This window comes from Sardina pilchardus, chromosome 18, assembly GCF_963854185.1.
Source record: "Sardina pilchardus chromosome 18, fSarPil1.1, whole genome shotgun sequence".
NCBI classification, from domain to species: Eukaryota; Metazoa; Chordata; class Actinopteri; order Clupeiformes; family Clupeidae; genus Sardina; species Sardina pilchardus.
The window spans coordinates 30569533-30597146 of NC_085011.1; the positions used below are offsets into that span (position 1 = coordinate 30569533).

At 39.2% G+C, this 27614-nt stretch overlaps 2 protein-coding genes across 4 annotated transcripts in view; one reads left to right on the top strand and one right to left on the bottom strand.

Moving 5' to 3' along the window:
- Positions 1-1405: 1405 nt before the first annotated feature.
- LOC134063609 (cone cGMP-specific 3',5'-cyclic phosphodiesterase subunit alpha'-like) lies at positions 1406-11081 on the top strand. The gene is made up of 22 exons (XM_062519205.1): positions 1406-1873; positions 2350-2502; positions 3203-3292; positions 3379-3519; positions 3622-3696; positions 3818-3888; positions 3994-4060; positions 4143-4190; positions 4310-4459; positions 4538-4681; positions 4826-4891; positions 5783-5929; positions 6056-6163; positions 6774-6883; positions 6983-7070; positions 7202-7302; positions 7414-7521; positions 7626-7689; positions 8558-8632; positions 8759-8842; positions 8951-9110; positions 11053-11081. Exons 1-22 carry the CDS (start codon positions 1406-1408, stop codon positions 11079-11081), a joined length of 2547 nt encoding a protein of 848 aa, XP_062375189.1.
- Positions 11082-17610: 6529 nt separating this feature from the next.
- The window catches only part of LOC134064332 (serine/threonine-protein kinase MARK1-like), a 30785-nt gene continuing 20781 nt past the window's right edge, over positions 17611-27614 (bottom strand). The window contains exons 17-19 of one of the 3 annotated variants that reach the window (XR_009936280.1): positions 25747-25791; positions 18669-19368; positions 17611-18347 (exon numbers count right to left, since the gene is read on the bottom strand). Coding sequence is in view for 2 of the 3 variants with exons in the window: in XM_062520248.1 (XP_062376232.1) it covers positions 19026-19368; positions 25747-25791 (388 nt within the window). In the remaining variant the exon portion in view is untranslated. Of the gene's footprint in view, positions 19369-25746; positions 25792-27614 lie in introns of all 3 variants that reach the window. The other 2 variants (XM_062520249.1, XM_062520248.1) reach the window with 2 other exon arrangements.

Consider the following 27614-nt stretch of genomic DNA (forward strand, 5'->3'; position numbering starts at 1 on the left):
GTCTAAGTATATTTACTTGCACTTGTAGCCAGAAACGAATCATTGAGAGGCTGCATGACAGATTCTCATTTCATTTAGTTTACGAGGATAAATGTTTTTATGGCCCACGGGGCGGGAATCGAACCCGGGTAGCCGGGGGACGGTGCAGGTGCCCCAGCCAGTTGTGCAACAGCAGGGGCCATGAGGATATAGTTTATGTGTACTATGTGTGTACTATGTGTGCACATGAAAAAGTGGGCAGCAGCAGTATATGAGCAGTGGGTGGCAGGTGTTCAGGAGGTGGCGTCATCCAGGCAGAAACCAGAAAGTGTGCAGGTTCCAGTCCAACTCCTCCTGACAAAACACTTAACCCCAAAAGTGCTCCTGGTGTGCAGGTTGGCGCCTTGTGGTCCATTACTGTTCACCTATGTTTACTTGTAGTGCACCTAAAAGTGTACTATTTTTAAAATACTTGAAGTATACTATACTGTAATTAACTACAAAAAAAAAATGCTGATTACAGTAGAGTATACCACAAGCATATTTATACTAATAAACTTATGACATAAAGTACATTTGTGAATTATACCACAACTGCAGTTAAGTTCACTTGATCAAATTAACTTTAAATATACCTTTTTGGTAAGGGTGTTAAAGACAGGACATGTTTTCAATCATTTTTGTATCTCTCATACTGTCTTTGCACTGCTACTGTTATTCAAAGAGTTGGGCAAAGCTCACACATAGACTACTGAAGCAGGTTGAGACTAGATTAGTGGCAGGCTTAATTCTCATGAGAATCATAATTCCTGGACAGAAAGATTATACCTACATAAAGGTGTTATGGTATGGAATAATCCTTCTGTCTAGGAATGATTAGAGATTTACACTGTAGCTATAGGCAGAGGTTTTGGGAGAGAACATACTGTAGTTAGTGATTTAATGAAGTTCACTGCTTACATTGAGTAATGTACAAAAAAAAGATGTCCAGTGCAGTTAGTACTTTTGACTGAGAAGAGAAAAAGGCAGACTACATCTAACACCTTTCCACAAACAAGTCAGAGCTCACCAGATACACAACTCATTATCTGATGATAGGATTATTTACACTAAAATGACACCCACCAGGATTAAAAGGTTAGGAAAGCTCAGAGATTTATGGCTATGATGTCATGGGCATAAGCCCCGCCTCTCTCCTTATGGATCGGCTCAGAAAGCCAATACTTTCTCTCACCTATGCCAGGAGATATTCCTGGTTACTTTTGCTCCTGACACAGAGGCAGATGAGACAGATTAGAGTGATGCTGCTTGGAGCCACTGGCAGTCACTCGGTGTGAAGTGCTGCTTTTTGTTCAGCTTTTTTTTTAATGTTACTCCAGTGATGTATTTTTGATTTCTGCACGAAGCAAGAAGAAAATCAAAGAAAATGGTGGACCAGCAAGCGGTGGAGACGTTCCTTGATAACAACCCGCAGGTTGCCAAGGCATACTTTGAGAAGAAACTGAAGGCTGATGTGATAGGGGCTGCATTCACAGAAAAGGTGGAGATCAAAGACACAGCCTCTTTCAAGGATGCTACCCAGATTGTGGAGGCTGCATTCATTTATGACCTTGTGAAAGAGTTGCAGGGCTCTGTCCCTATGGAAAAGTCTTTGCATAAAGTCCTGCAAAGAATTGCCTTGCTGCTGAAGGCAGATAGGTGCAGCTACTTCACCAGTAGAGCCCGGAATGGTACTCCAGAGATCTCCACCCTACTCTTTGATATTACGTCAAACTCTACTTATGAGAAAAACCTGGTTCACCCTGATGGAGAGATTGTGTTTCCTCTTGACATGGGGATAGTTGGGAAGACAGCCACGTCAAAGAAGTTTTTCAATGTTCCTGATGTGAAACAGGTGAGTTGGAAAGTGAAACGTCTCTATTAGTAATGAAACATCTTTATTCAAGTATCCATCAGTTAGCACAGTTACTGTTCTGCAGATGTATGATTCCGACTGCCTAGACTGTTTGTGTCATGAAAGAAATCTCTTTAAAGAGCAGCGTGACTAAGCTGGTAATACTATCAAGTTAAACCCCTCTCTTTAATTGTGGTTGTTGTGGGGATAGAGGATTTCATTTACGTGACCACACAGAGCTGATGACAGTTGTTCAGATGTAAATAAAGTCACTGGAACAATTATTTCTATGTTGTTCCAACTAGTCAAAAATCACATCCATACAAAGTGATTACATTTTACAATAAACAATAAAATAAAGGATACAATTTTGTATCCTTGCTAAGAAAACACAATTAGCTATCAGATATTAATCTGTGTATTCATGCTTGTATGAAATGTTGCAGAGCTGAATATCTCTGTGGTGTGTTTTGCAGAACTCCAACTTTAGTGACTTTGTGGACAAGCAGACAGGATACGTCACAAAGAATGTTCTCACAGCTCCCATTATAAGTAACAAAGAAACTATTGGTGTGGTGATGGTCCTGAACAAGCAGGGAGCCAGTGAATTTTCCAAAGCAGATGAAGATGTAAGATGCCAACTTCATTCCTTGACTCTTGACAGCACTCGTATTGCCTGTTAAACTCTGGTTTGCTGAAGTATAGCAGCAGGGCTAGTGAATGCCCCTAACAGCATAGTAACTGTTTGGGGCATTTGTTATTGATAATAACAAGTGTCCTGTTATTCCAAGTGATAATCATGACCTACTGACCCATATTAAGAATGAATTACTGTATTTGTCCAATTAAATCTTCAGATTCCATACGGGTACAGATAATTAGTATAACAGAGAAGTATTATTTGTTGTTTTAATAATGTGTATTTCCATTTTTGTGATTATTCCCATTACCAGTCTTTGACATACAATGTTCATACACTTTTATTTGGGATTCATTATGGCTGTCTCACATTACATGAAGGGTTACTATGAGTTTCCAGAGACCTTAGACAGCTTCCTGTGCTTGACCTGGAAAATGCAGTGTGACAGTAATTGGAATATGCAGTATTATCTGTGTCATGTTACAGAGGAAGTCTGGCTTAAGCATGAACGCCTGGCTAAAGCACATTACACAACTAGCCTACGCTATATTTGGTGATTGCGCGCAAATATTACTATCCCACACAACAATGAAAAGGCAAACACTATCAAGTACAGTATACAGTATAGTGTAAACTGATTGATTGATTGATTGATTGATTGATTGAGTAATTTGTTGATTTGATTGCAGCTCTTCAATAAGTATATGGCCTTTGCCAGTGTGGTTGTTCTTCAAGCCCATACAGCCTACATGCACAATGTGGAATCCAGAAAAAGTCAGGTACCTGCAGTAGTAATATGTATTGGTGAGGTTTGTACTTTCTATATGCTTCCATTCTGGGTTAACTCACTACTTTGAATTCAAAGGTGCTCTTGTGGTCAGCCAGCAAAGTGTTTGAAGAGCTCACAGATATTGAGAGGCAATTTCACAAGGCTTTATACACTGTCAGAATTTACCTCAACTGTGAAAGATACTCCGTAGGTCTACTGGACATGACCAAAGAAAAGGTTTGTTCTGGGAAAATGATTTATTCAATATATAACCTTATACTTTATATCAGCACGGTAAATGTTTTGAATGGTTATTTATTTGAATCAATATTTATACAGGAATTCTTTGATGAATGGCCAATCAAACTGGGAGAGCAGGAACCATACAAGGGTCCAAAGACACCAGATGGAAGGGTGAAAAAAACATTTTTGTTTCTGTTGGAAGTTGCCTGTTTCGTATATACTGTACATATATGCAGGGATAATTCACAGTTTTTCTGTAATAGTTTATTACCCATTGGCCTTTTCTATACAGGAGGTGAACTTCTATAAGATCATTGATTATCTCCTGGAAGACAAAGACAAAGAAGAGATTAAAGTTAACCCGTCAGTAACCATTTTATTGACATTATTTTACATTATTAGTTTGAAGTAAATGATTCTATTCAGATCCAGTGTCATGTTATTTATTGTGTTTGATATTTATTGCAGCGCCCCAACACCTGATCACTGGGCACTGGCCAGTGGCCTTCCAGCCTATGTAGCAGAAAATGGCTTTGTACGTTCTTACCCTTTTTGCGTTTCTATTTCTATTATGTCCTGCCAAATACATTTCTATGAACAGAGATCTTTCTTTGCAGATCTGTAATATGATGAATGCCCCTGCCGATGAATACTTCACCTTTCAGGTGAGAAATTGAACAAATAAGGAGAGTTTTTGATTGGGCTGAAAGTGCAAATCTGCCTTGAACAGCATCCTGACTTGATTTTTGAGTTAAATCTAAGAGATACATTTGTCCCTTTTCAGAAAGAAGCCATAGATGAAACTGGCTGGAAGATCAAAAATGTGCTCTCACTTCCAATTGTCAACAAAAAGGAAGAAATAGTGGGAGTTGCCACTTTCTTTAACAGAAAGGATGGTAAGCCATTTGAGGAGAATGATGAACAAATTACAGAGGTAATTAATATATCATTATGAATGCTTTCTAAGCTTATCGATAGGACTGCGACATAACATTTCTTTGTGACATTTTAGGCACTCACTCAGTTCTTGGGATGGTCAACACTGTGCACTGACACCTACGATCGCTTAAACAGAATGGAATGGAGGAAGGACATTTCTCAAGAGGTTCTCATCCACCAGACCAAAGCCTCCCCTGCAGACGTGCAAACAATCCTGGTGAGCTATGCAGTAAAGGATGTAGGGATGTATTGGCTCATGTTTTGCGCTTACATGTTTAATGTTTTATCTTTAATCTTTTGGGTGCTATTGAGAATGCCAGTGAACATCATTATGATGATAGTTTTCTGTCCATGTGTCCAGAATACAAAGGAGAAGCTTGACAGAACGCCTGAGGAATGTGATCAGAAGGAGATGTACAAGCTTTTGGTAGGTTATGTACAGTCTCTGCTGTACTACAGCTTATCAGTTACACTATCAGGTTATTCATATATGCTCAATTTGTTTCTCATCTGATAGACTTGAGTTTGTCATCATGAATAACGGCACACTAAGCAAAATGATCCTGACCTTGATTACATGACATAATGAAACTATGATTGAAGGATGAAAATGTTTGACTTGAATAGTGTATAGAGTTGCAATGAAACAACATTGTTACCATATACAGTAAATATATAGTTGATATACTATCTTATTAGTACTTCTTAGTTGACTTAGTTGTGCATGAAGATATCCTTTACCAATCCCTCTCTCACTGGTGCAATATTGCTTAGTTGGTTGATAGTTATAATTCATTAAGCAGTAATGCCATCCGTTGCAGAATCTTTTCCTGCCGACAGAGCTCCCTAAATGGCAAAGTGTTTTCTTCTTCTATTTATCTCGTTTTTTTACATAAGGTATCAGAGGGAAAGAAACTTAAAGAAAAACATAATATGCCAAACAAGTCGATCTTATTAGAGGCTATAGACCATAATCTGATGGGAGTTCTTTTTGGATGGACAGTGCATCCCGTCAGGTATTTTATACAGGGATTGGATACCAACCACTGCTCCATCCTTTTCACCCCCTCATCCTCATTATTTCTCTTCTGACAAAATTTCACGCTAAGAAGTTATCTTACAGTATGTTTTGAGATTCAGCCATTCCCCTTGCCAAGTGAGGATATAATGAATTGATGATTAACATCTATGAGTTCATGGAAGATATACACTGCCTTCACTGACACAAGAGCAACACACCTGTGTTGAATTCTGCGAGACTTTCACCCTGTCCAGTTTGCATGCACAGAGCACTAACATTATGCCCCATCCTTTACAGAGGTCAAGGGTTCCTGAGTGTAAGGATCATGAACTACTGGAATTCCGCTTCAGTGATTTACCCTTGCAAGAATTTGATCTCATCAAATGTGGCGTCCGCTGTTTCTTTGAGTTGGGAGTTGTAGAGAAGTTCAAAGTTCCTGCGGAGGTATTATATGGCATGCCTATTGTTCTTTTAGTTCTGTGTTCTCATAACAATTTTGAAAATTAAAAATAAGGGTTGAGCATCAACATGCCAAATAATGTAATATTTCTGATAAATAAATGTTCACAGATCCTAACAAGGTGGATGTACACAGTTAGGAAAGGCTATCGTGACATCACCTACCACAACTGGAGACATGGGTTCAATGTGGGTCAAACAATGTTCACCCTCCTAATGGTAAGTTAAATATATTTTAGTTAACATACTTTTGTAACTTAAACTCACATGCTTTATTTTCTTTCCCATAAACTTTATACAGCTGTATTAGGAACTGGTCCAAATGTCTGCCTCTTTATTTCATGAAATATATAATATATCAATATAAACAGGATTTCGATTTTTTTTTTTTTTAATCTGAGAACTTTTTTCCCCCCATCAAATAGTTTTTCGAAACAATCCATTTCACTGTTCGTCAGTATTGTCAGTACTGTTTTCAATGGTAGCATAAACAATGGGCCAAACTGATCAACTCAGCTATTGTATGGCAGTCAGCAATGTTTTTCTGTTTTTCTAACGCAGTCCCTCTAGCGCAGACTATTTCTGATATCAAGCGAAATGACTATAACTCAATTTGCACAGCAGTGATCCATGGCCACAAGCTTAGGGGACCAGTGGCCTATGTCTGAATTGGAATATTTCCCACACAGACCGTCAAATTTAGCCCTATTTATTTTTAAATACTATGCCAAAGTTGAAGTGGGTGGCAATTATACATTTGTGTGTTTTTCTACACACTTTGTTAGGTTTTTGCATAATAACTGAAGAACTTCTTTCTTTTCTCTCTAAGACTGGCAAGCTGAAGAAGTATTACTCTGACCTAGAGGCCTTTGCCATGGTTGCTGCTGGATTTTGTCATGATATTGATCACAGAGGAACTAACAATCTGTACCAAACAAAGTAAGTCACGTAGTCATTTCTTTTGCAGCCAATAATCATTGACCCCTTGCCTTCTGTAACTGAGTTAAAAGCATATATAATCTTCTACCATGCCTTCAGGAGCGCGTCTCCTCTGGCTAGACTGCATGCTACATCTGTGATGGAGCGGCATCACTTGGAGTTCAGCAAGCTCATAATGGAAGATGAGGTGTTTACTTAATAGCCATCCCACTAAAAGTTGTGACAACCATACGTGAATTCACTCATCAATGTATTTTTTTGTGAAAAGCTTAATAGCAAATGTTGATGGTAATAGTTGACATTCCCTCCTACTTTTAGAATTTGAACATCTTCCAGAACCTTCAGAAGCGCCAGTTTGAGACTGTACAACATCTCTTTGATGTATGCATCATTGCCACAGATCTGGCTCTCTACTTCAAGTAAGCATTGTCATCATTATGATTTAGATACACAATTATTTTTGATCATTATTTATTTATCTCAATAATTGTGTTTGACTGATATTTACTAGTATGGTCTTTTTTCACCAGGAAAAGGACCATGTTCCAGAAGATTGTTGATGCCGTGGAGCCAATGACTGATGAAAAAGAAGCTATCAATTACATCTCTAATAATGCGACAAGAAAGGAAATTATCATGTAAGTACTGTTATCTGAGAGTTATTGAACTTTTCTGGAATCAGTTGGGGTATTTGGAAATGATAAGATGGAATGTACAGAACTGAACATTTCTACGTTTACAGGGCAATGATGATGACTGCTTGTGACTTGTCTGCTATTACTAAGCCATGGGAGGTCCAAAGCAAGGTATGTCTCCTGTTTAAATCACATTTCAAGGGAATTTCAAGTCATATTTTGTTATGTACACGTGATTTGTCTCTGCAAAGGCATACCATAAATATCTTTCTCAAAGCTGAAATATGTCCACTGGGGGCCTGGATTTGTGGTTGTAAGTTCCTTGTACCACAGCTATGACTTAAAGCCTATGTTAACACAGACACGTAGGGATATTGCATTTTACAGTAAACTTGAGTGATACAACTTTACACTTTAAACAGCTTTGGTAATGGATATTTTTTAATGAAGGGTCACATCATTTCAAATCACTGACCATATCTCTTCAAGAAACATTTTCCCAAGAGTCATGAGATAAGCCAAAACCCATTTGGTTTACTCTCATTGAGAATTAAAGCAACACTAAAGCACTTTTTGTCTGTCGCACACACACACTATTTGTTTATCCAGCAAATAACGATGTCCACAGACAAGGTAGAGTATGTTGCATGATTTTACGAAAGCATGATTTATTGCGACATCTAAGCAAGTCAAATGTGTAGTTTCTTATGTCTTATTTAATCAAACTATGAATACGCTACCCAATCTGGTAAAGTCAGGCTACATAGTGTGGTTATAGCTGAGACCGCGAAGGGCCGTGAAGTGAAAGCAGAGTGCCATTCACCCTGTTACGAGTTGATGAACCGCTGAAATGATTTTGGAAACATTATTTCAAGGTATGAAAAACTCTTTAGTTTTGCTTTAAGCTCTGAATCGGTCCTGAATAACCATCACAGAGGGGGGCAGAGCCCTTGGGTTCTACATTTCTGAACAGGTTTTTGTAAGTTCTGTGAAACCCTGTCATCACTGAACCCTTAAATCTGTATCATCTCTTCAACAGGTTGCTGTCATGGTTGCATCTGAATTCTGGGAACAAGGAGACCTTGAAAGGACAGTGCTAGACCAACAGCCCATTGTAAGACATTTCTCTATAACATGCTACTATTGTATGTATTATTACCATACATGTTCCATTGACACCAGTGTTCTCAGTGCGGGCTATAGTTTTGCCAGCGAATTTCACACAACCTTTGTTTTATAGCCAATGATGGACAGAAACAAGGCTGACGAACTTCCCAAAATGCAATGTGGTTTCATTGATTTTGTGTGCGCATTTGTGTATAAGGTAAACATAATACTTCTTAATTCCTATTTGCTTATTTTAAAAGCATTATACTTCTGTTTTTTCCTTTATTTTAAAGAATGTATAAAGTGACCACATATACTTCTGCAGGAATTTAAAAGATTTCATGCAGAAATTTCACCGATGTTCGACGGAATGACCATCAATAGAACGGAGTGGAAGAAGCTGGCTGATGTCCATGAAGCGAAAGTCAAAGCTCTGGAAGAGGAACAGAAGAAATTAGAGGGTGGTGGTGAGACTGCTGATGGCGGTAGGTTCAGTTATGCTACTTGAAAACATATACTGTGTTCATCACTTCTGTTAATTCATGTTTTTTTAATCATACTCTCCCTCTCTGTCACTCAGATGGTGGAAAATCAAAGACTTGCTCGGTATGCTAGCCTCCCCATTTCCGAACATTCCGCCATTGCCATCCCATCTGAAGTGAAGGCAGAACCTCTCGTCTGATCTGGCAGGAAGTCCAAAAGCTGGGACCCATGCTATTCATGTGAATACACCTAGTGTGACATACTGCAAATAATCTTAGAAAGTATACTTAATATAGAGATATATTGCCAGGTTAAAGGAGGTTATAAATACATTATTTTTTGACTGACTAAAAATACATTTATAACACTGGGCTGTTGCAGACATTGCCAAATGTTGGCATATAGGCCTAACACAGCTCTGGAAAACCAAAGAGACCACTGCACATTTTCCTAATGTCATCCTACGAGTAATATTCGAATGAGTTGACGGTCATATTCAAAATGAACTGCAAATTTCAATATGACCCAAAATCAAATCATTCGAATGTCACTCAGCAGAATCAGAAACATTTATTTTTTTCACAGAGCTGTATATGCAGTATATATATATATATATATATATATATTATTTGTTTATTTATTTTTTACTACTCTTGAAACGAATGGGTTGTCCCTATCTGGAAAAGTTGTGTTGTTTTCAACGCAAGTTGTATTATTTTCAACACATATTGTATAACAAATAAATTGTGTTGTCCCTATCTATCCCCAATTTGCGTTGTTTTCAACACATTCGTTTTAAGAGTGTAGAAAATACTTTGTGTATATTTACTAGACTCTTATAACATAAAATGTTGGTAGATCACCATCAGCAACTACATGTAAAGGTTAAATAACGACAAGAGATAAGCTATACTCTTCTTTTATATTGATATCTCTTCATTTCATAATATATGGATGATATAATCTACTGTAACACAATTCTCAGTTAAAAATATCATTTTGTCTACAATTATATGTGCTATGAGGTAAAACACTTGTCATCAAACTAAATGTAAGCAGCAATACATAGCAGAAATAGGTCATCATCATGGTAAATAAACCACACATTGTCCTGCACAGCTTTGCTGGCAAGTGTAAATGTGCATCGCCTCTCTCAACTTTAAAAAATTAAAGAAGGGAAATAAGACCAGTTTTCTCCCATTTCTTCTTATACAAACTCAAGGTTTCAAATGATTTGACAAAATACATTAAGCATTGACCTATATTGAAGAAGTTAACTTGTGCATGTCTTCCCGCTTGATTGATTGACTGTTGATTGCAAATGGTTCATATTTTTACATGAATTCTATATAAATCATATTGTGGATAGTTCTTCATAGATAGTAAAACTTCATAAGGCATATGTGTCACTCTAGTTTCAGAAGGCTTGCTATGACCCTGCTTTAGATACAAATAGTAGAAAATGTTAATGTAATGTACCATTTAAGGCATACAAGCAATTAGGAAATGTTTACATAATGTATGGAACTTCAAAAGAATTAATCCTGAAATCCAAGACAATATTCCAGATTTGTTGTCACAATTTTGTATTCTGTTAAATGCCCAACAGGGTGCAAGTAGTTTGAAATGTAACAGGAGCAGAGGTTACAAATGTAAGAAGATTTGTCTGGATTGGATTTTGTTGTAAGCCTGCTTTGAAGATCCACAAAGATTTAGTTATTAGTGACCTGGCTTATGGACAGTGAACTGTATGTACAAAGTAGTGTCTGTCACCATGGGCAGACTAAATCTATCGTATGAGTAAACTCCCAATAGTTGAAATAAACAGCATAGTAGACACATCATCACATTCATTGATAAGACATCACTATGTCACTGTCCAGATGTCACGTCATCACAGTTTATTATATGTCAACCCCTCTTACACTGTTTGTGGATTCCTAGGGTTCTTGGAAATGTGTCAAGCTGCTTAATCTTTTCAATCAGTTATCAAAAAGGAAAGAATATTGTAATTTGCAGGTACATTGTATGATGACATCTGAACTTCGGGTTGGATGGGGAAATGAGCCCAGTGGACCACAAATGGACCACAACCAGGTGTTATCAGTGTCGTTGAACTCAGAATGGCATGCTCATGTATGACACTATTACTCAACATAGGTCAAAAGACTCAGCAAGAGGGACAGTTTGTTGGAAATTACATACAAATCTGTAACATTCAACTATTGATCATGTATAGCACAAGTTCGAGACATGTTGAGATAGGAATGATCAAATTCTTATTACACATGGATGGAATGTTTGTTTGGTGTCCCACGTGACTTGAATGTAATAAAGAAACTTCATGCATACACTTCTGTATTTTCATGGGGGGAAAAAAACTAACACAGTTTATGTTTATGAAGTGTTTCACAACAAGTAGTTAGAGGATGTTATAATTACAGCGGATAACACCTGTCAGGCTTTCTGAATAGCAGGCTGGTTTTATTTTCTCAGGAGGGATTATACTTGTACAATAAGAAGATAAGGGCAGTGGCACATACGGCAAGGCCTCACAAGCTTAAATCTCTGGTGTCTATGCAGGGTCAGAAAAGTGTTTTACAAGCCATCTAACATTGCTTGATGTTGATAGGTTAGGTTACACATCCTTACATGCAAAGAGAAGGGAATCCTCATACTTTGGGCACCCATGAGGACCAGTATTTTAGATGAAATGACTAATCAGTACCAAGAGTTGCCTTACATCATGAATTATTATGTTTTTTGTATGTCCATATCCATATGGCTTATATTGTACTTGATGTTTCAAAACTCTTTCAGTCATGTTCTGACTTCAGTGAAAGTCATTATCAGCTGTTCAGTGTGTGCCTGTCTTCTGTGATGCGCAAATTACTCCAACCTTTCATTTTTGACACTCCAAGGACTTGTGCTTGACTTTGCTCTTTACCAGCTTTAGTGTGAGTAGGCTTAACTCATATCATCTGCACACATGGCGATGCGTCATATATGCACATGCCCTCAAGACATCCTGCTTAAGACCTCTAAAGGGTGGGGAATCCCTTCATCCTGTTACACTTATTTCTTGGTTTCAACGTGTCTCTAAAATTAGGATATTGACTGCAAAAACGCAATCTCTTGTTACCACTCATGAAAAGTGTGTTTTGTGTATCTACAGTACAATGCTGTATTTGGTACTGCATGAGTGTAGGCAATAGAATCACTACACCAGTTTGCATCAGTAATGGTGTCTGTTACAAAAAAGTGTTGTGAATAAGACTATGACAAATAGGCTCTACAGTTGGTGTAGAGTAGAAATGAAGGCCAACTACAGTACAAACATCTGTTTCTAATGTGCTAGAAAAAGCATTTTGTCACAAACTGAATTACTGAAAGGTTCAGAGCCTTCATGTTCGTATGTCTTAATTAGGACTATGAGTGTAAAATCCTGTGAAAATTTGCTGCTGATGAATGAATTAATTGAATAACACTTATCATAAAGATCTCTTTGTGTATAGCAGCTTGTTTTACTGTTTTTTTCCTTCTTATTTTGAACATCCTAATCTCACCAAACCTCATAACTTCATTCAGAGCCTACTCTTGAAAAAAGCTAAAAACTGAGCATTTTTAACTAATATTTAATTTTTGATTTTCAGAGTCTGTGATTTGTGTAATATAATTTGTATATAACTATCATGGCATTAAATATGTATGTCATGTTTAAACCATAAATTTGTTTATAACAATTTAGATTTTCTCACACCAGCATTGATATGTACTGTAGTTTAAGCTCAAAAACTCATGTAAGTGTTCCTCTTAAAAGTCTATGTGTAACAATGTGAAGGATGTGAAAAGTGTGCAAAAGCAGTAAAACATGCAAAAAGACATGCAAAGTAGGTGATGAATGATGAATATCAACTAAACCAGTTTCATTATATGCCGTTTACAAATGGAAGTTCGATAGGAGATTAACGAAATTTGCCACACCTCCTTCACCATTCAGTCAAGTAACTTATTTGTAGTCTAGCCTACCTGCCGAAGCTGCAGCGTCAGCTTAACTCCACTCGCAACACACCACCTCCCCTCACCACTCCTGTCTTCCTTAGTTAATAATGGGGTGTATGGTGGAATCCTGCTTGACTTGTGCCTGTGCAATTGACTCCATGATCCTGCAACACACTTCAGGACTCTGGCCAGAGACCTCGCCAAGCATGCGCTTCTATTTATTTATTCAAATTCCGGAATATATGAATTATTCAGTCCTTATCCATCAGCAATCAGTCCTTATCCATCAACAAAAGATACCGCCTCTGTGTTCCAGTATAATTGGAAACTTTAGTGCTTGTAAGTAGCCTACAATTGAAGCTTTCAATGGCTGTTGGCAATATTTTGATCTATTCAAAATACCCAAATTCAAAACATAACAAAACATAACTGTAATATCATTACAATTTGGTATGTCCAAAATGAAAAAGAAAAGAGAACTTTGAACTTGACTTGACATTCTGAAATAAAGATGTTAGGAATTTCAGGAATAACATTTCTATCTATGTCTCCAAAATGAAAAACATAATCAATAATTTTGAACGTGACTTTATCCAGTGTTAGGATTTCTGTAGGCTACTTGGAATGTAGGCTTTACAAATGATTGCATAATGTCATTAAAAATAGCTAATTTACATACATGACATTTCAGAAATTTGCAATAAAAAATATTGACTAGCCTAAATGTAATGATGATTAATGTAATGTAATCAGCTTTCGCATTTTTGTGGGAATATTAGTTCACATGTTTAGACATACAATGGACATAAAGAGGCTGATAATGGACAAAATGCTACCCCAAATGCGATGTTATCACATATTTTTTTTAAACTCTAGGGTGGTTTACCTTGTCAAAAGTCACTATGAGTCGTATCCCCTTGAATGGTGCAGATTGACCAAAATGAGGGGGTCCGGCTCAGGACTCAGTGACATATTGGGAGGAAATGATCATCCATGCTGTGGTACAGTATACAGTACATGTAGGCTTGCTTGCTTGCCATTTTGTACACAATATGTAAAGTAAATTATGGTTGAACCTGTTAACTGTGTGTTTCACATTTTGTTGTCCATTGATTGGTTGAAAGCATACATTGATTGTTATCTGAGAGAGATATTTACTTCTATTATGCAATTTTGATGCTTTGTGAGTGTTAGAGACAAAATGTGGTATTTTGACCAGTGTGCCTTTGTTAAGGCCTGTGTGTAACTTGTATAACAGGTGTCAGGACGCTTGCTGTTTCTCATGCTCCCTCTTGTGGAGGTGTAGGTGAATTGCTCTGTTTGCATTGAGGAAGATATTGAATGGAAGTGATTTGATTGAATGATATGGAATCCTGTATTTCTCCTGCAGTGCAGTTTCATTAGATTTGCCTCAAGGGTTCACTAACTCTTCTCCTATCACTGTTAAGACTACAAAATAAGGTTGCAGCATGGTGGTTTTACTTACTTGTCCAGCCCACTTACAGCTCTTCCTTAGGAACCACAGGCTACAGTAAGCTACACTTATCTGGGTTCACATATGATCAAAACTTCACTGTATCAGCATGTCACAACAGGTCAACTGGGACAAGAGGCCTGTTAAATCACCTGCCAGGGATGAGGTGGTATCCGAGGCAATCTGGCTTAATACACTCAATGTTTCAAATAAACAAAGAGGTGCAGCAGTGCATTCAACTGTGGGTCCAAAAAAGTTCACTTTTGTAGATGGCCCCGAGTGGCTTAAAATATGTCTGTCATAGCTGTCAATCTTCTGATTTTCCTTCTTTTCCTGTTTTTTATTTATTTAAGTCGCCATTCAGTAAAATCCCCAAGGTTTACAAGGTTTTTATGTATTTGACACCAACAAGGATGCTTTCGCAGAACTTCCATACTTGGAGTAAGTGTCACTTTCTCTAAGAAAAAAAAACAACAAAAAGTTTAGCCTATGAAAGTGTCGGTACCGGTATACTTGTTTCATGTAAAAATATAGTTTACCATTTGTGTACTGATCAGAGATCTACTATGTTGATTTGTAGGCTACTTACTTGGTTTGTACAGATAAGTATACACAAAGGTTTAAGTATATCTATCCCGTGTGTGTGTGTGTGTGTGTGTGTGTGTGTGTGTGTAAATCACTGAACACATGAGGCATGACATTGTAAAGCACTTTGAGTGGAACAGAGCTATTAGAGTCAATTTACAGTATACCTAGATTGTAGTGCACCTAAAAGTTGACTGCTTTTACACATAAATGCTTCAAGTAAATAATTATGAACTAAAAGTGTAAAGTATAAAGTCAGTATAAAGAGTACTATTATAAACTGAAAAGTGGGCAAATTTAGGCCAAATAAGTATTAAAATAGAACATTTACAAGCATACCAAAAGTACATACTGTAGAGTGTAGACTATAATAGAAAACTTACTACATAAAGTAAACTTGGGGTTTATAATTCAACCGCACTGCAAGTTTACTTAATAAAATGAGCTTTAAATATGTATTATTTGTAAGGGTGATACAGCCTACATTAAACCATGAGTGTACCCTGCTGAAAAGAACAGCAAGAAACCAGCTTATGCTGGTAGCTGGTTTTAGCTGCACTAGCTGGTTTTCTTCCAGATATTGCTGGTCTTTGCTGGTGTAGCTGGTTAGGCCACCAGCTACTGTAGATATGCTGGCTTGACCATCTGAGGAAGCTGGTCATGCTGGTGTGACCAGCCTGTCGTGTGGGATACAGCTGGTGTGAGATGTTCATGCTCGTGACCAGCCTGCCAAGCTGTAAGATGGTCATGCTGGTTTGCTATAATGACCAACATAAGCTGGTATGACCAGTAAAAACCAGCAATGTAGACCAGCAACACCAAAATGCCTTCCATAAATTGTTGCCGTTTTGAATAATTGCCTCATAGGCCTTCGTAAAACAAAAACATAAAACACTGTAAAGCATTTTGTATTTTTGTATACACTGCATTGACTCATTTGTGGCTCTAAGGTAAAAGCTGCTTTGAAAAATCACATGTTGCTTCACAGTGGGACAACAAAGCCCTCAGGCTGTGATAACCTTTCCTATGAAGGGTTTAATTGTCAAAGTAAGCCAAACTTTGTTAACTATTAAGGAGGTCTTTGACGTGTCAGCACCCCCTTTGGCCAATATTTGGTAGCCTACTGTACATACAGTATAGTAGCTACAGTGCCATTATGAATGAGCCTGCAAAGTTTTATGAAGATGGCCCATACATTGGCATATACAGTATTGACTGTTGAAATTCAACTGTGAATTTTGGTACATTGCATACCACAATGTAAATTTCTATGCTACATGGTCCTTGAAACATGTTGTAGTTGTAGTACCCCCTATGGATGGAATTTCACAAGATGGTGTGTGTGTGTGTTTACAGAATGTGGTGATTGTATCTACCCAGTCTGGTTTAGATCAGCCCTTTGCATTAAAATATATTCTAAATAGAATCATTATGGACCACACCCCTGAAATTTGATTGTAACTTTGAAAATGAGTGATCCAAAATCCAAAATCCAAAATGGGCAAACACATTGGTTTTTGTCTGTAGATGATATGCACCAATTTTTCTTTTTTGGATTAACAGCCTTTGAGGAGTTTTCACTTGAAAATGGCGGCAACATTTGGCAGGCATAAATGGGCATGGCTGGTTGTATTTAATTCAAGAGAATCATTTTTCAAATTTTCCAAAAAATGAATACAGAAGTTATGACCCAAAATGTATATGTGCTGATTGTAGTGCTCCTAAAATTGTGGAGAGGTTTTTGTTTTTTGTGGCGAGCATTTTCTACTTACCAAGTTTGGTGCATGTGTGACTTGATGACCTATGATGGTCAGGGCCACGTTAACCTATTGGGCAACATGGGCTGCAGACTAGGGCCTCAGCCACTAGGCCTGAGAACAGCAAATAATATTGACGTTTTTAATTATTCCATCTGAAAAGTACCTTGTCCTGACCAAAAAAAAAGGTACACAAGTACCTTGTCCTGACACTGCTAAAGTAATGTTTTAGGCTAGTCATTTCACAGTTACTAGGATTACAAAATATGTCTCCAAAAAAAGCCTAGGTTACCCATACCCTATTTGTTTGCTGGAGTGCCCATTGCTGTAGCGTGAGCGGGGCTTTGTGTAATCTTATACTACAGACAAACCACATTGAAACCATAAGCTCTTTGGCAGAGAACAGTATTGGGCAAAAGGTTAAGTAGGCAACCCCCAAATATTGTAGACATGGGGCCCTGTGAAGTGTGTGAGCCCAGGGCCAGGGAAGGCTTAATGAGGTTGCAACAGCTTTTTCTACTTGGACCCCTAACAATAACTATTTTATAACTATTCTCTTTAAAAAACAAAAACAACAAAAAAAACCTCAACAAGCAAGTTGACATATGCTCATTAACCACACTTAGTGCATGCAGCAGGCAGAATGAGAACAGGCATCAAATTGTTTTCTTTTGTTTCTTCCAAGCTTTAATATTGTTTATCAGCGATGGAATCCGAAATGACTCATTCAAACTATTTTCCACAGAAACTTCTTGTTGGAATTAGATTTTTCATTGAACATAAGTAAATGGTAAGGTAACACAACCACAATTCTGCAATATCACAGGTTCTGAAATTATCTCTTGCCTTCAGTTCATCTCATTCCAGGGAGTTGACCAGTTGTGGATGGGTCATGATTGAAACAAAAAGAATAGACAATGCATCTGGAGCATTATTTGCACATATGAATTCCATTTTCTACTGAGGAGGTCAACATCCTCTTTTAATTCCTGGTTTCATATTTATGAGAGTTTGGAATGAATCACTTTGTCAAGATTACTGTAAAAGACACACCAGTGAGTGGACTAGAAACAAGAGGCTTGTAAACATCAAGCACAACTTATTTCTTCAAGTGGTCATTTCATTCCCATCTCATTCAATCTTATTCACAACAGAAATTGAAACAAATTGAAACAAAGCAGCTCTCTCTCTCTCTCTCTGAATATAATAAATACATATTGACAACAATTATTGTGAAATTTAAACTAAACTGGGGGGAAAAAACCCTATTGATGCTAATCAAAGTAAACCTGATAAGCAAGCTGAAGAAGTGCAACAGGGCTTTGTGAATACAGTACATCACTTGCTTACAGAAAACAGAGGAGTGATGATGAGAAAGAGCACTGAACTGATGAGCATGTGCTGTTGAGTCCTTTAGGAATCTGTAGGAACATGGACTAAGAGTCTCATCATCATTCAACTTGCAATTTCACATATTTCAAGTAATTTATATACAGTACAGTTTGTTATGCATGTACAATATGAACATACAATGTTTCTAATACAAGAATAAAATAAAACTTATCTGTTAGGGCACATGGATAAATCTTCAGAAATTATAGCTATATATATACAGTAAGCATAGATTTTTTTAAAACAGAAATCAGAGCAACTATACAGTGCCTGTGGGCGTAATGCATAAACTTGTAGCATAGTATAACCATAACAAGATTAAGAGTAAATGGGCAATTTCACATGTTCACCTGTACAAGTGGAAAAGCACGTTTGGTTTGCTCCGTTTATGGCCACTCAGTAGACAAAACTGATGGTCCCAGTTCTTAGGAGGTGAGGAACATTATTGCCTGGATGGTTGTCTTTAAGCCACGCACCGCAGAGCCATACAGGAGTACCGAAGCAGGCTGTTAATACACAATGGAGAGAAACTGAGGGGTTTCTGTTCCATCTCCATATTTGTCAGTGGACCTCCCATATATCCAGACATGGTTGTCTTGTGTCCACAGTATGTTGATCTAAAGAGAGGAGATGCTCAACTGATCTTACTGGAACCCTTTCAACCCTTTCAGTCAGAATCATTTCTCACCATTTCATTTTCACTCTTTTCACAACTTTAGCTCATTTGCGATTTTGCAGGCAATGTTCTTAAAGGCAATGGATGTACCAGATATCCTCTTGAAACGCACACCATTGAGGGAGAGGCGAGGCAGCTTGCACACCTCCATCTCCCACTGGACCAGGCTATCCTGCCGCGCGTCCCCATGGACACAGAAGAGCAGGAAGCGCTCGCGCTGCTCATAGTCACAGTTGTTGGCGTCCAGCACCTTGCGGATCTCCCGCATCATGTCCCCAGGGTCCATAGAAGAGGTGGTCTTCATGCTCCAGGTGAAGCGCAGTGAGCGGGGCTTGCAGTCACGGCTCTCCTCTCTGGGCTCTCCAGAGGCACTCCTGCAGAGGGACAAGGAGAAGGGGACAGAGGACACCCCAAATAGTGTCATTCATACGTATTACGTAATAATACGTAACATATTATTACTATTATTATTGAACATGCTTTTCTAATGACATAAATAGAGCCATCAATGTATTGTGCGAGTATGTGGCGTGTTCACTAGGCCTACTAGTTACATCATACAAAGCGCTCAGTTAACTCTTAGGACATTTCACAGGATTTCAGGTCTACATAGAAAAGAGATAGTTATGAATGCATCTAAGGCGTCTGCCAAGTAGCATAACCATAAGCATAACCATAACCTTGACCCTGAATGAACAGGTAGAGTGTCTCATCTTATATATCTTTCTGTGTAGACAATATCATCCCCACGAAAGAAATCACCATCTTTCCCAACAATAAACCCTGGGTCACTAAAGAACTTAAGGCTATTCTGAACAAGAAAAAACGACTGTTCTACACTGGATCTATGCTGGAGAAGAAACAAGTAAACAGAGAGGTGAAGCAGGCCATCAAAAAAGCTAAAGCAGCTTACAAAAGTAAGATCGAAGAGAAATTCACACAAGGTAATCTCCAGGAGGCCTGGCAGAGTATAAAGACAATGGCAGCAGTCAACACCGTGCGTGACTTCAGACCCGTGTGTGTGGCTGGCAGCAGTGATGAATCCCTCCCCAATGAGCTCAACTCTTTTTACACCAGGTTTGAGAAAGATCATCAGTCTCAGTTGGCGGACATCACCACTGGTTTGACCCCGAGTGACCCTATCATCGTCACAGCTGAGTCTGTGGTGGAGTGTTTGAGAAGGACACAGATCAAGAAAGCTCCTGGTCCAGATCACATCTGTGGTTACACACTGAAATACTGTGCTGAGCAGCTTGGAGGCGTTTTCCAGCAGATATTCCAGAGGTCTCTATCTACAGTACTGCCACTGTCCCACAGTCATGGAAACACTCCACAGTTATTCCCATCCCCAAGAAGACCAGCATTAAAGTCCTGAATGACCTAAGACCCATTGCCCTCACCTCCCTTGTCATGAAGGCCTTTGAGAGGATTGTGAAAGCTCATATCATCAACGCCACAGCTTCAAAGATGGATCCTATTCAGTTTGCATATCGTGCGAAAAGAGGGGTGGATGATGCCAAAATCTACATACTGAATACCATCCATGCACATCTAGAAAGGCCAAATTCTTTTGCCCGACTCCTATTTGCAGATTTCTCGTCTGCCTTCAACACCATCCAACCTCACATGCTGGCTAAAAAACTTATCAACTGTTTCAACTTGGATAATCAGCTAATTCTGTGGATCACAGACTTTCTCACACAAAGAACACAGAAGGTGCTGGTCAACAAGAGGTTCTCTGACAGCAGATACACATCCACAGGCTCACCCCAGGGTTGTGTCCTCTCACCACTGCTTTTCATCTTATACACAGATGACTGTAGAAGCCGCCATCCTGATCGTCATCTAGTGAAGTTTGCCGATGACACTGTTCTCCTGTCCCTGTTATCAGGTTCTATCCAAGATCACGGGCCTGTCCTCAGTGAGTTTGTGGAATGGTGTGATAGCTCCTTTTTGGAGCTTAATGTCACAAAAACCAAGGAGATGTTCATTGACTTCAGCAAGCATGGAGGATGCAGGACTGCAACTATAATACACGGGGAACCAGTTGAAGTTGTACAGGAGTACAAATACCTGGGCACAGTCATTGATGACAAATTGCGTTTTGACTCCAACACAGAGGTGATTCTCAAAAAATGTCAACAGCGGCAGTATTTCCTGAGGAAACTATACTCCTTTGGAGTGAGCAGGAAGATTCTCAATATTTTTTACACCTCCTTTATTGAAAGTATACTGACCTTTTCATCAATATGCTGGTTTCACTCTCTATCGATCAAAAACAAGAAACACCTCCAGAGCATTGTGCACACATGCTCTAAAATCATTGGCCACCCTCTTCAGTCTCTGACGTCACTGCATGACAAGACTCTTAGAAGACTCTACCCATGTCTTACACAGAGTTTTTGAATGGCTGCCCTCTGGCAGGCGTCTGCGCTGTCCTCTTGCTAGGACCAACAGGAGGAAGGCTACTTTTACTTTTGAGGCTATTCGCCTTCTGAACTCAAATATGCTCCCAGCCCCCTCCCCATCTCTCTCCTGGTACTAGGAGACTGGGACCCACACACACACACACCCCTGTCTGTCCTGTTCTCCCTTTTGTCTTGTCTTTTGTTGTGCGTCTTATATGTCACTATGCCTGCATGGAGAAATTGCCCCTCGGGGATAAATAAAGTTTTTTGAATTGAATTGAATTGAATAACCATCTGAGATGTTATGTACGGGATAATGGACGACATGCCGTGCGGTTATTCAAAGCTAATGCACGTTCTAGACGGTGATACGGCCCGACGCGAAGCGGAGGGACGTTCCGTCTAGAAAAGTGCATTAACTTTGAATAACCGCACGGCGTGAAGTCCATTATCCCGCTTATTCCACTGTTGCCACTTGCGTTGTGTTCGTTTCCGGTGCTAATTTAATTGTTTTAATCGCTAGAACGGTATTGTTTGTAGAACTACTTTTCCCAGACACATTTCAACTAATTTCTCAAACTGCGGTTACTAGTTCTAAATGGGTTGCTATGGCCAAAAGCCAGTCGTTAGTTCTAATCTCCCGTTGTCAAGCTGGCACATCCCAGGATTCTGATGAACGTTAACTTTGAAAGATTGCTATTTTTCTTAGCCTACTGCCACCTAACTAGCTAAATGACACCTCTGTCATATGCTAAACGTTACTATGATCTGAACGTCTGTATTTTACAGCTTCTATGTAACGTGACAGTCCATTTAAACTTCACAACGAGTTTGGCGAATTAATATTCAAGTGTGATAAAGTCAAAAACAATGGAACTACTTCATAGCCGTGCGTATATGTAAGGGATAACGGCCGACGAGGTGACCGGTTCGATGGAAATAATGGCTAGGTGGAGGTCTAGAACTCCGGCGACGTGCGAAGCACGGAGACGGAGTTACCTCCGCCGTGCCATTATTTCCATCGAACCGGTCGACCTCGAAGGCCGTTATCCCGCTTATCTCCCGTTTGTATTCATAACCTGTATATTTAGAACATAGTTTTATTCCACCGTTGCGTCCGTTAACATCGCTAAAACTGTCTTGACTGTGGGACTACTTTCCGCCACATATCAACTTTCTACTTGCAGGACAAAACTGCCGTTACTAGTTCTAAATGGATGGTTGCTATGGCCAAAAGCCAGTCGTTAGTTCTAAATCGCTGGTTGCTACGGCCAAAAGCCAGTCGTTAGTTCTATCTCTCCCGTTGTCAAGCGGGCATATCCCAGGATTCTGATTAACTTTAACTTTGAAAGATCGCTACTTTTATAGCCTACATGGCATCCAACTAGCTACAATCCACCTCCGTCATATGCTACAATGTTACTATGGTTCTGCACGTCTGTATTTCAGCTTGGATGCTACGTGACAGTTCATTTAAACTTCGCAACGAGTTTGGCGAATTAATATTAAAGTGTGTTACGGGAACTACTTCAAAGGTAGCAGGTTATACGAAGTTAATGGCCACCCCATCAGCCAATCAGAGAAGAGAATTCCATTGTTGAGGGAGATAACTAAAGTTAATGCACACCCTTATAGAACGCAGGACAATGGGGAACTCAACCGAGCAGTGGAATAAGTAAGGGATAATGTATAGAACGCCGGTCATTATCGGAAAATAATTCCCGACAGGATGAACTGAACCCCGACGCGCAGCGGAGGGGTTTTGCTTCGTCCTGAAGGGAATTATTTTCCGATAATGACCGGCGTTCTATACATTATCCCGCTTATTATACGGCTACTTGCCAAAACGAGAAGAAACGTACCACAATGTGTCTTTAGCAATGACTTAGCTACCGTTTCGTGGCTTCCGCTAACAAAAGAAATAGTTCGCCACACAGATAGAACGTGACTGTTGCCATTGACAGCGGTCATTATTTTTTTCAGAGGTCCTCTATCAAGAAATAATGACCGGTAGAACGTTGGGAAATCCCATTCAAGTCAATGGGGCGTTCTACTTGCATTGTGAAGAGCCGTATAATAAGTTACGGTTATGCTACTTAGCAGACGGCTTTGTCCAAGATGTTCTAAAGAAATGGAAATAAAATGACATCTTGACATCTTAGAGGATTTTGATTTTAATTATTTAGTGATGGGATTTCAGACTAAATGCCAGTGCGTAAAGTATACATACATACAAGCCGATAAAACGATAGCAATGACTATCACGACAGACAGTTCACCAATAGCAATAAGAAAATAGTTCAACATCAAAATGCACTGCATTTCAGCAGGGAAATGAAATGAACGACCTTACAGGGTGTAGTGGCCCCTCCACTGCCACATTACCACCTAGAATTCATTTCTGTTCACCGAACACTGTGTTGTCCATTATCCCTTACTTTTTCCTTTGTTTCTACTTATTTTTTATACCAGAGAAAGCCAACGCATGAGGTCAGAATTCACAACAGAAGGGAAAATTGAAAATTGGTGGGTGTCTGTAATGGGATTATTATTTAATGGACATAAAATATATGGAGTATATACTGATTCAACTATGCAACCAACATGTTACTTGATGATGATGTAATATATATTTAACCATATGAGCCCTAAGCTGTTTTAAGGGCATTTTCACTACCTCTAGTTAGAGGCATTTATCCTGGTCATTGCAAGTGCCATTGCAAGTGGTTTGGGCAGCCGTGGCCTACTGGTTAGGGCTTCGGGCTTGTAACCTGAGGGTTGCCGGTTCGATCCCCGACCAGTCCACGGCTGAAGTGCCCTTGAGCAAGGCACCTAACCCCTCACTGCTCCCCGAGCGCCGCTGGTTGGGCAGGCAGCTCACTGCTCTGGGTTGTGTGATTCACCTCACTGTGTGTTCACTGTGTGCTGTGTGTTCACTAATTGGGTTAAATGCAGAGAACTGAATTTCCCTCACGGGATCAAAAAAGTATATATTCTATTCTATTATATTCATTCACACATGCTACATATTGTTTTTTTCAGCACAGTCTAGGCTACCCAGATCTGCCACAATATCATGTATAAATACTTGCATTGATTTGATTTAGATTTTTAAGCAATACAAATTTGAAAAGCATACTATACAAATTCTTACATTTTGACGTGTATCTCACCACAGCAAGCTGACATGACTTGCATGGTTGTGTAGGCCTGACTGTCCTGAAAATGGCAATATAAGAACCATGGTGGAGGTATACTTTGGGGCTGAGCAATTTACAGAAATATGTGGTGTGTGACTTCCAGAAATAAATGGCAATTTTTATTTAGTACTGAGAAATTACTTTTTGCGCTCCATATTTGTGATACTAGCTGATCTGACCTCACCTGACTTGTTTGCGTAGCACACATGACGTGCACAGATGATGATTCTCTATAATATTTTTACTGCATTGCAATGAACAAAGTAAAGGCAAAAAAGTGTTTATTTGTCAAACAAATTTTGATGCAATATGAGTCTTGAATTGGATACCATACAGGAGTTTGCAAGGATCTCAAAACCGTATTATGAACGTGACTTGCCATAGAGAAACACATGATAACATTGGATTATGAACATAGGCTATTATGCCACAAAAACATGGGGTAAGTTGAGCTAAATGAAGTTATTATTTTGCTGTCACTTTGTCTGTTTTATGGCCTAGAATGTTGTATTTGTTATCTGTGGATAGCTCTAGCCCTCCTCTTTCATCTGACATGCATGCCACATCTTTCTGATGGCGGTTTCACGAGTAAATCAAACGAGAGTAACGGTAGCCAAAGCTATATGACATTATTATTTGTCACTTCGTCTGATTTTATAATACAACAGGATTGATGTATTTGGTATCAATGGAAAGCTCTGTTTCTCCTCTTTCATTTGATATTTGTGTCATGTCTGTGCGATGCGGGGTCCGCGAGTAGTTCAAGCGAGAGTTCTGGATGCGCGAGTGAATGCGGAGCAATATAGACTGTAAATATGATATACTTTGATTTAACTTCATGATTTTATTTTATTTTCATACTTGATCGTACAGACAAGTGCCTAGTCTCGTTGGAAAGCCCCGGTTCTGTTCTTTCGTGCAACATAGGTCTCATCTCGTTGTGACTAATAATCGCGGAGCAATGTAACAAAGAAGAATGGGTGTGTTTTTTGACGCACTTTGCATCCGTTGGGCTCATAGGGTTAAATGTATAACTGGGGTGTATCCCTGTATGGATTTGGAAGATTTAAAGAAGTCTCCAAGGACTGGTTGGAATTGCTCCGAGCATACAGTAGATGGAGGGGAATCATTGATAGCGCCTCACCTTGGAGTGTCCGTTCTGCCACTTGCTTCTCCTTCACTTGGAAACCTCCAAAATAATAAAAGATTTTAGTACACACACACACACACACACACACACACACACACACACTTCACAGAGGTGAAATTATGCAGGCTAGAAGGGACTGGGCAGCAGTGCAATAAGTGGCTATCTCTGATGACCGTATTAGGAAAGAATGGGTGCTAGGCCTGGAATTCCCCCCCACACATTGTACATTAAAGACAAAAAGAGGACATCTTATGGCCCATGAGGTGGCATCGTCCATTTGGTAATTGTGTGGGTCTGATTCTGCGTGCAGGGCTGCCAAGAGTATTGGGTAGGAGTGCTGGAGTGGCAGCATCATTCTCAACATATCAATCAAGGAGACTTAGCAGTTGATTTTGAGGGACCGAGGGTAGGGAGTTCAAATATGTGCAAAATGTCTGAAATGTCCCCCTACCTCCATGATAACCTGAAAGAGAGAGTTCTAAAACAGAAGAGAGGAGAAGTGATGAGGATGGCCTTTATAGCCAAGCATTCTATTCTTACTGCATATCCCTTTGGAATACTGTTTGGATTGTACAGCAATTATTTGTAAAGCAACAATGTGCATGCACTGAGAAGAACTTACAGTATGACCATGTAAGACAAAATCAAAGTTGGATTCTGATTCTGATGTTTTACTTTTCTTTTTTTATGGGGTAGATACTGTATGGTATCTTGACTAAAACCTACCCCAGATACAGTAAGAAATAACGTGATATCTCAATAAGCCAATAGAGCACCTTTGGGAATACTGAGAGCAGAGACTGAGAGCCAGCCATTTTTCTCACCAATATCGCGATTGCGATGCAATATGCAATTATTTTTTGAAGGTCTTTGTCTTTGTATTGTTCAACAAAAATAAGCAATACATCATATGGCCAATACTATATTAGATTAAAAATAAACGGTTCTTTCCTATAAGCCAGATCTCTGCTATGATGACATGAGGTGATGCATGAATTGATGAATGACATTTTTAGTTAACTACTTCAATCACAATAGTATATTTGTTTACAACCTTGTAAACATCAGAACATTACAGAGTTTTTGGATGTGTTTTCTGATTTGCGTGCATGAGTTTCTGTTTCTGCTTGTGTTTCAGTTTCAGGATGTGTTTTCTGATTTGCGTGTATGTGTTTGTGTTTGTGTTTTCAGTTTCGGAGTATGTTTCTGAATTGCATGTAAATTGGCAGCTCGTTTCTGAAATGGAAATGTTTTCTGAATTTGCAGTGCATTTTCTAAATGATGTTCACGTGTTGTCAAAATAAGATGAAGATACTTTCCTAAGCCGTTTGTGTTTTGTCTATTTGCACGTGTTTTGTTGCATGTGCATGTGCACATCGTTTGCACCTGTCGGCCATCGTAAGTATGGGAAGACGTGGGGTAGGGGACCACTAGCCCGTGCCAAGTATCCAGGATGAACGCTAAACATTTCCATTTATGTCCAAAAAAGGAGCAGGAGACGTTTATCTTTTGACCAATTGTAAACAAAAAACACTAGAGTGTTTGCAGCTCTTCGGTGTTCCTCCCAACTATTTCTTATGATGATGCTCTAAAATGTCTCGTAGAAACTGTATGGTAAGATGTGGAGCAGGGGAACACTAGCCCATGACAAGTATCCAGAGAGTCACAACAGAGAGAAAAGATCAGGGGCCTGTACTACGAAGCGGGGTTACTGGCTTAGCTGGGTAACTTCGAGAGTAAGTTGATCACGTGTGGCGTAACTTCCCGGTTAATCCGTACTACGAAAGGTGGATAGGTTTTAACCGAGGTATGCTGCCATGGCAATTTACGCTGCATCTCAAACCTGCTCCGAGCAGGTTATG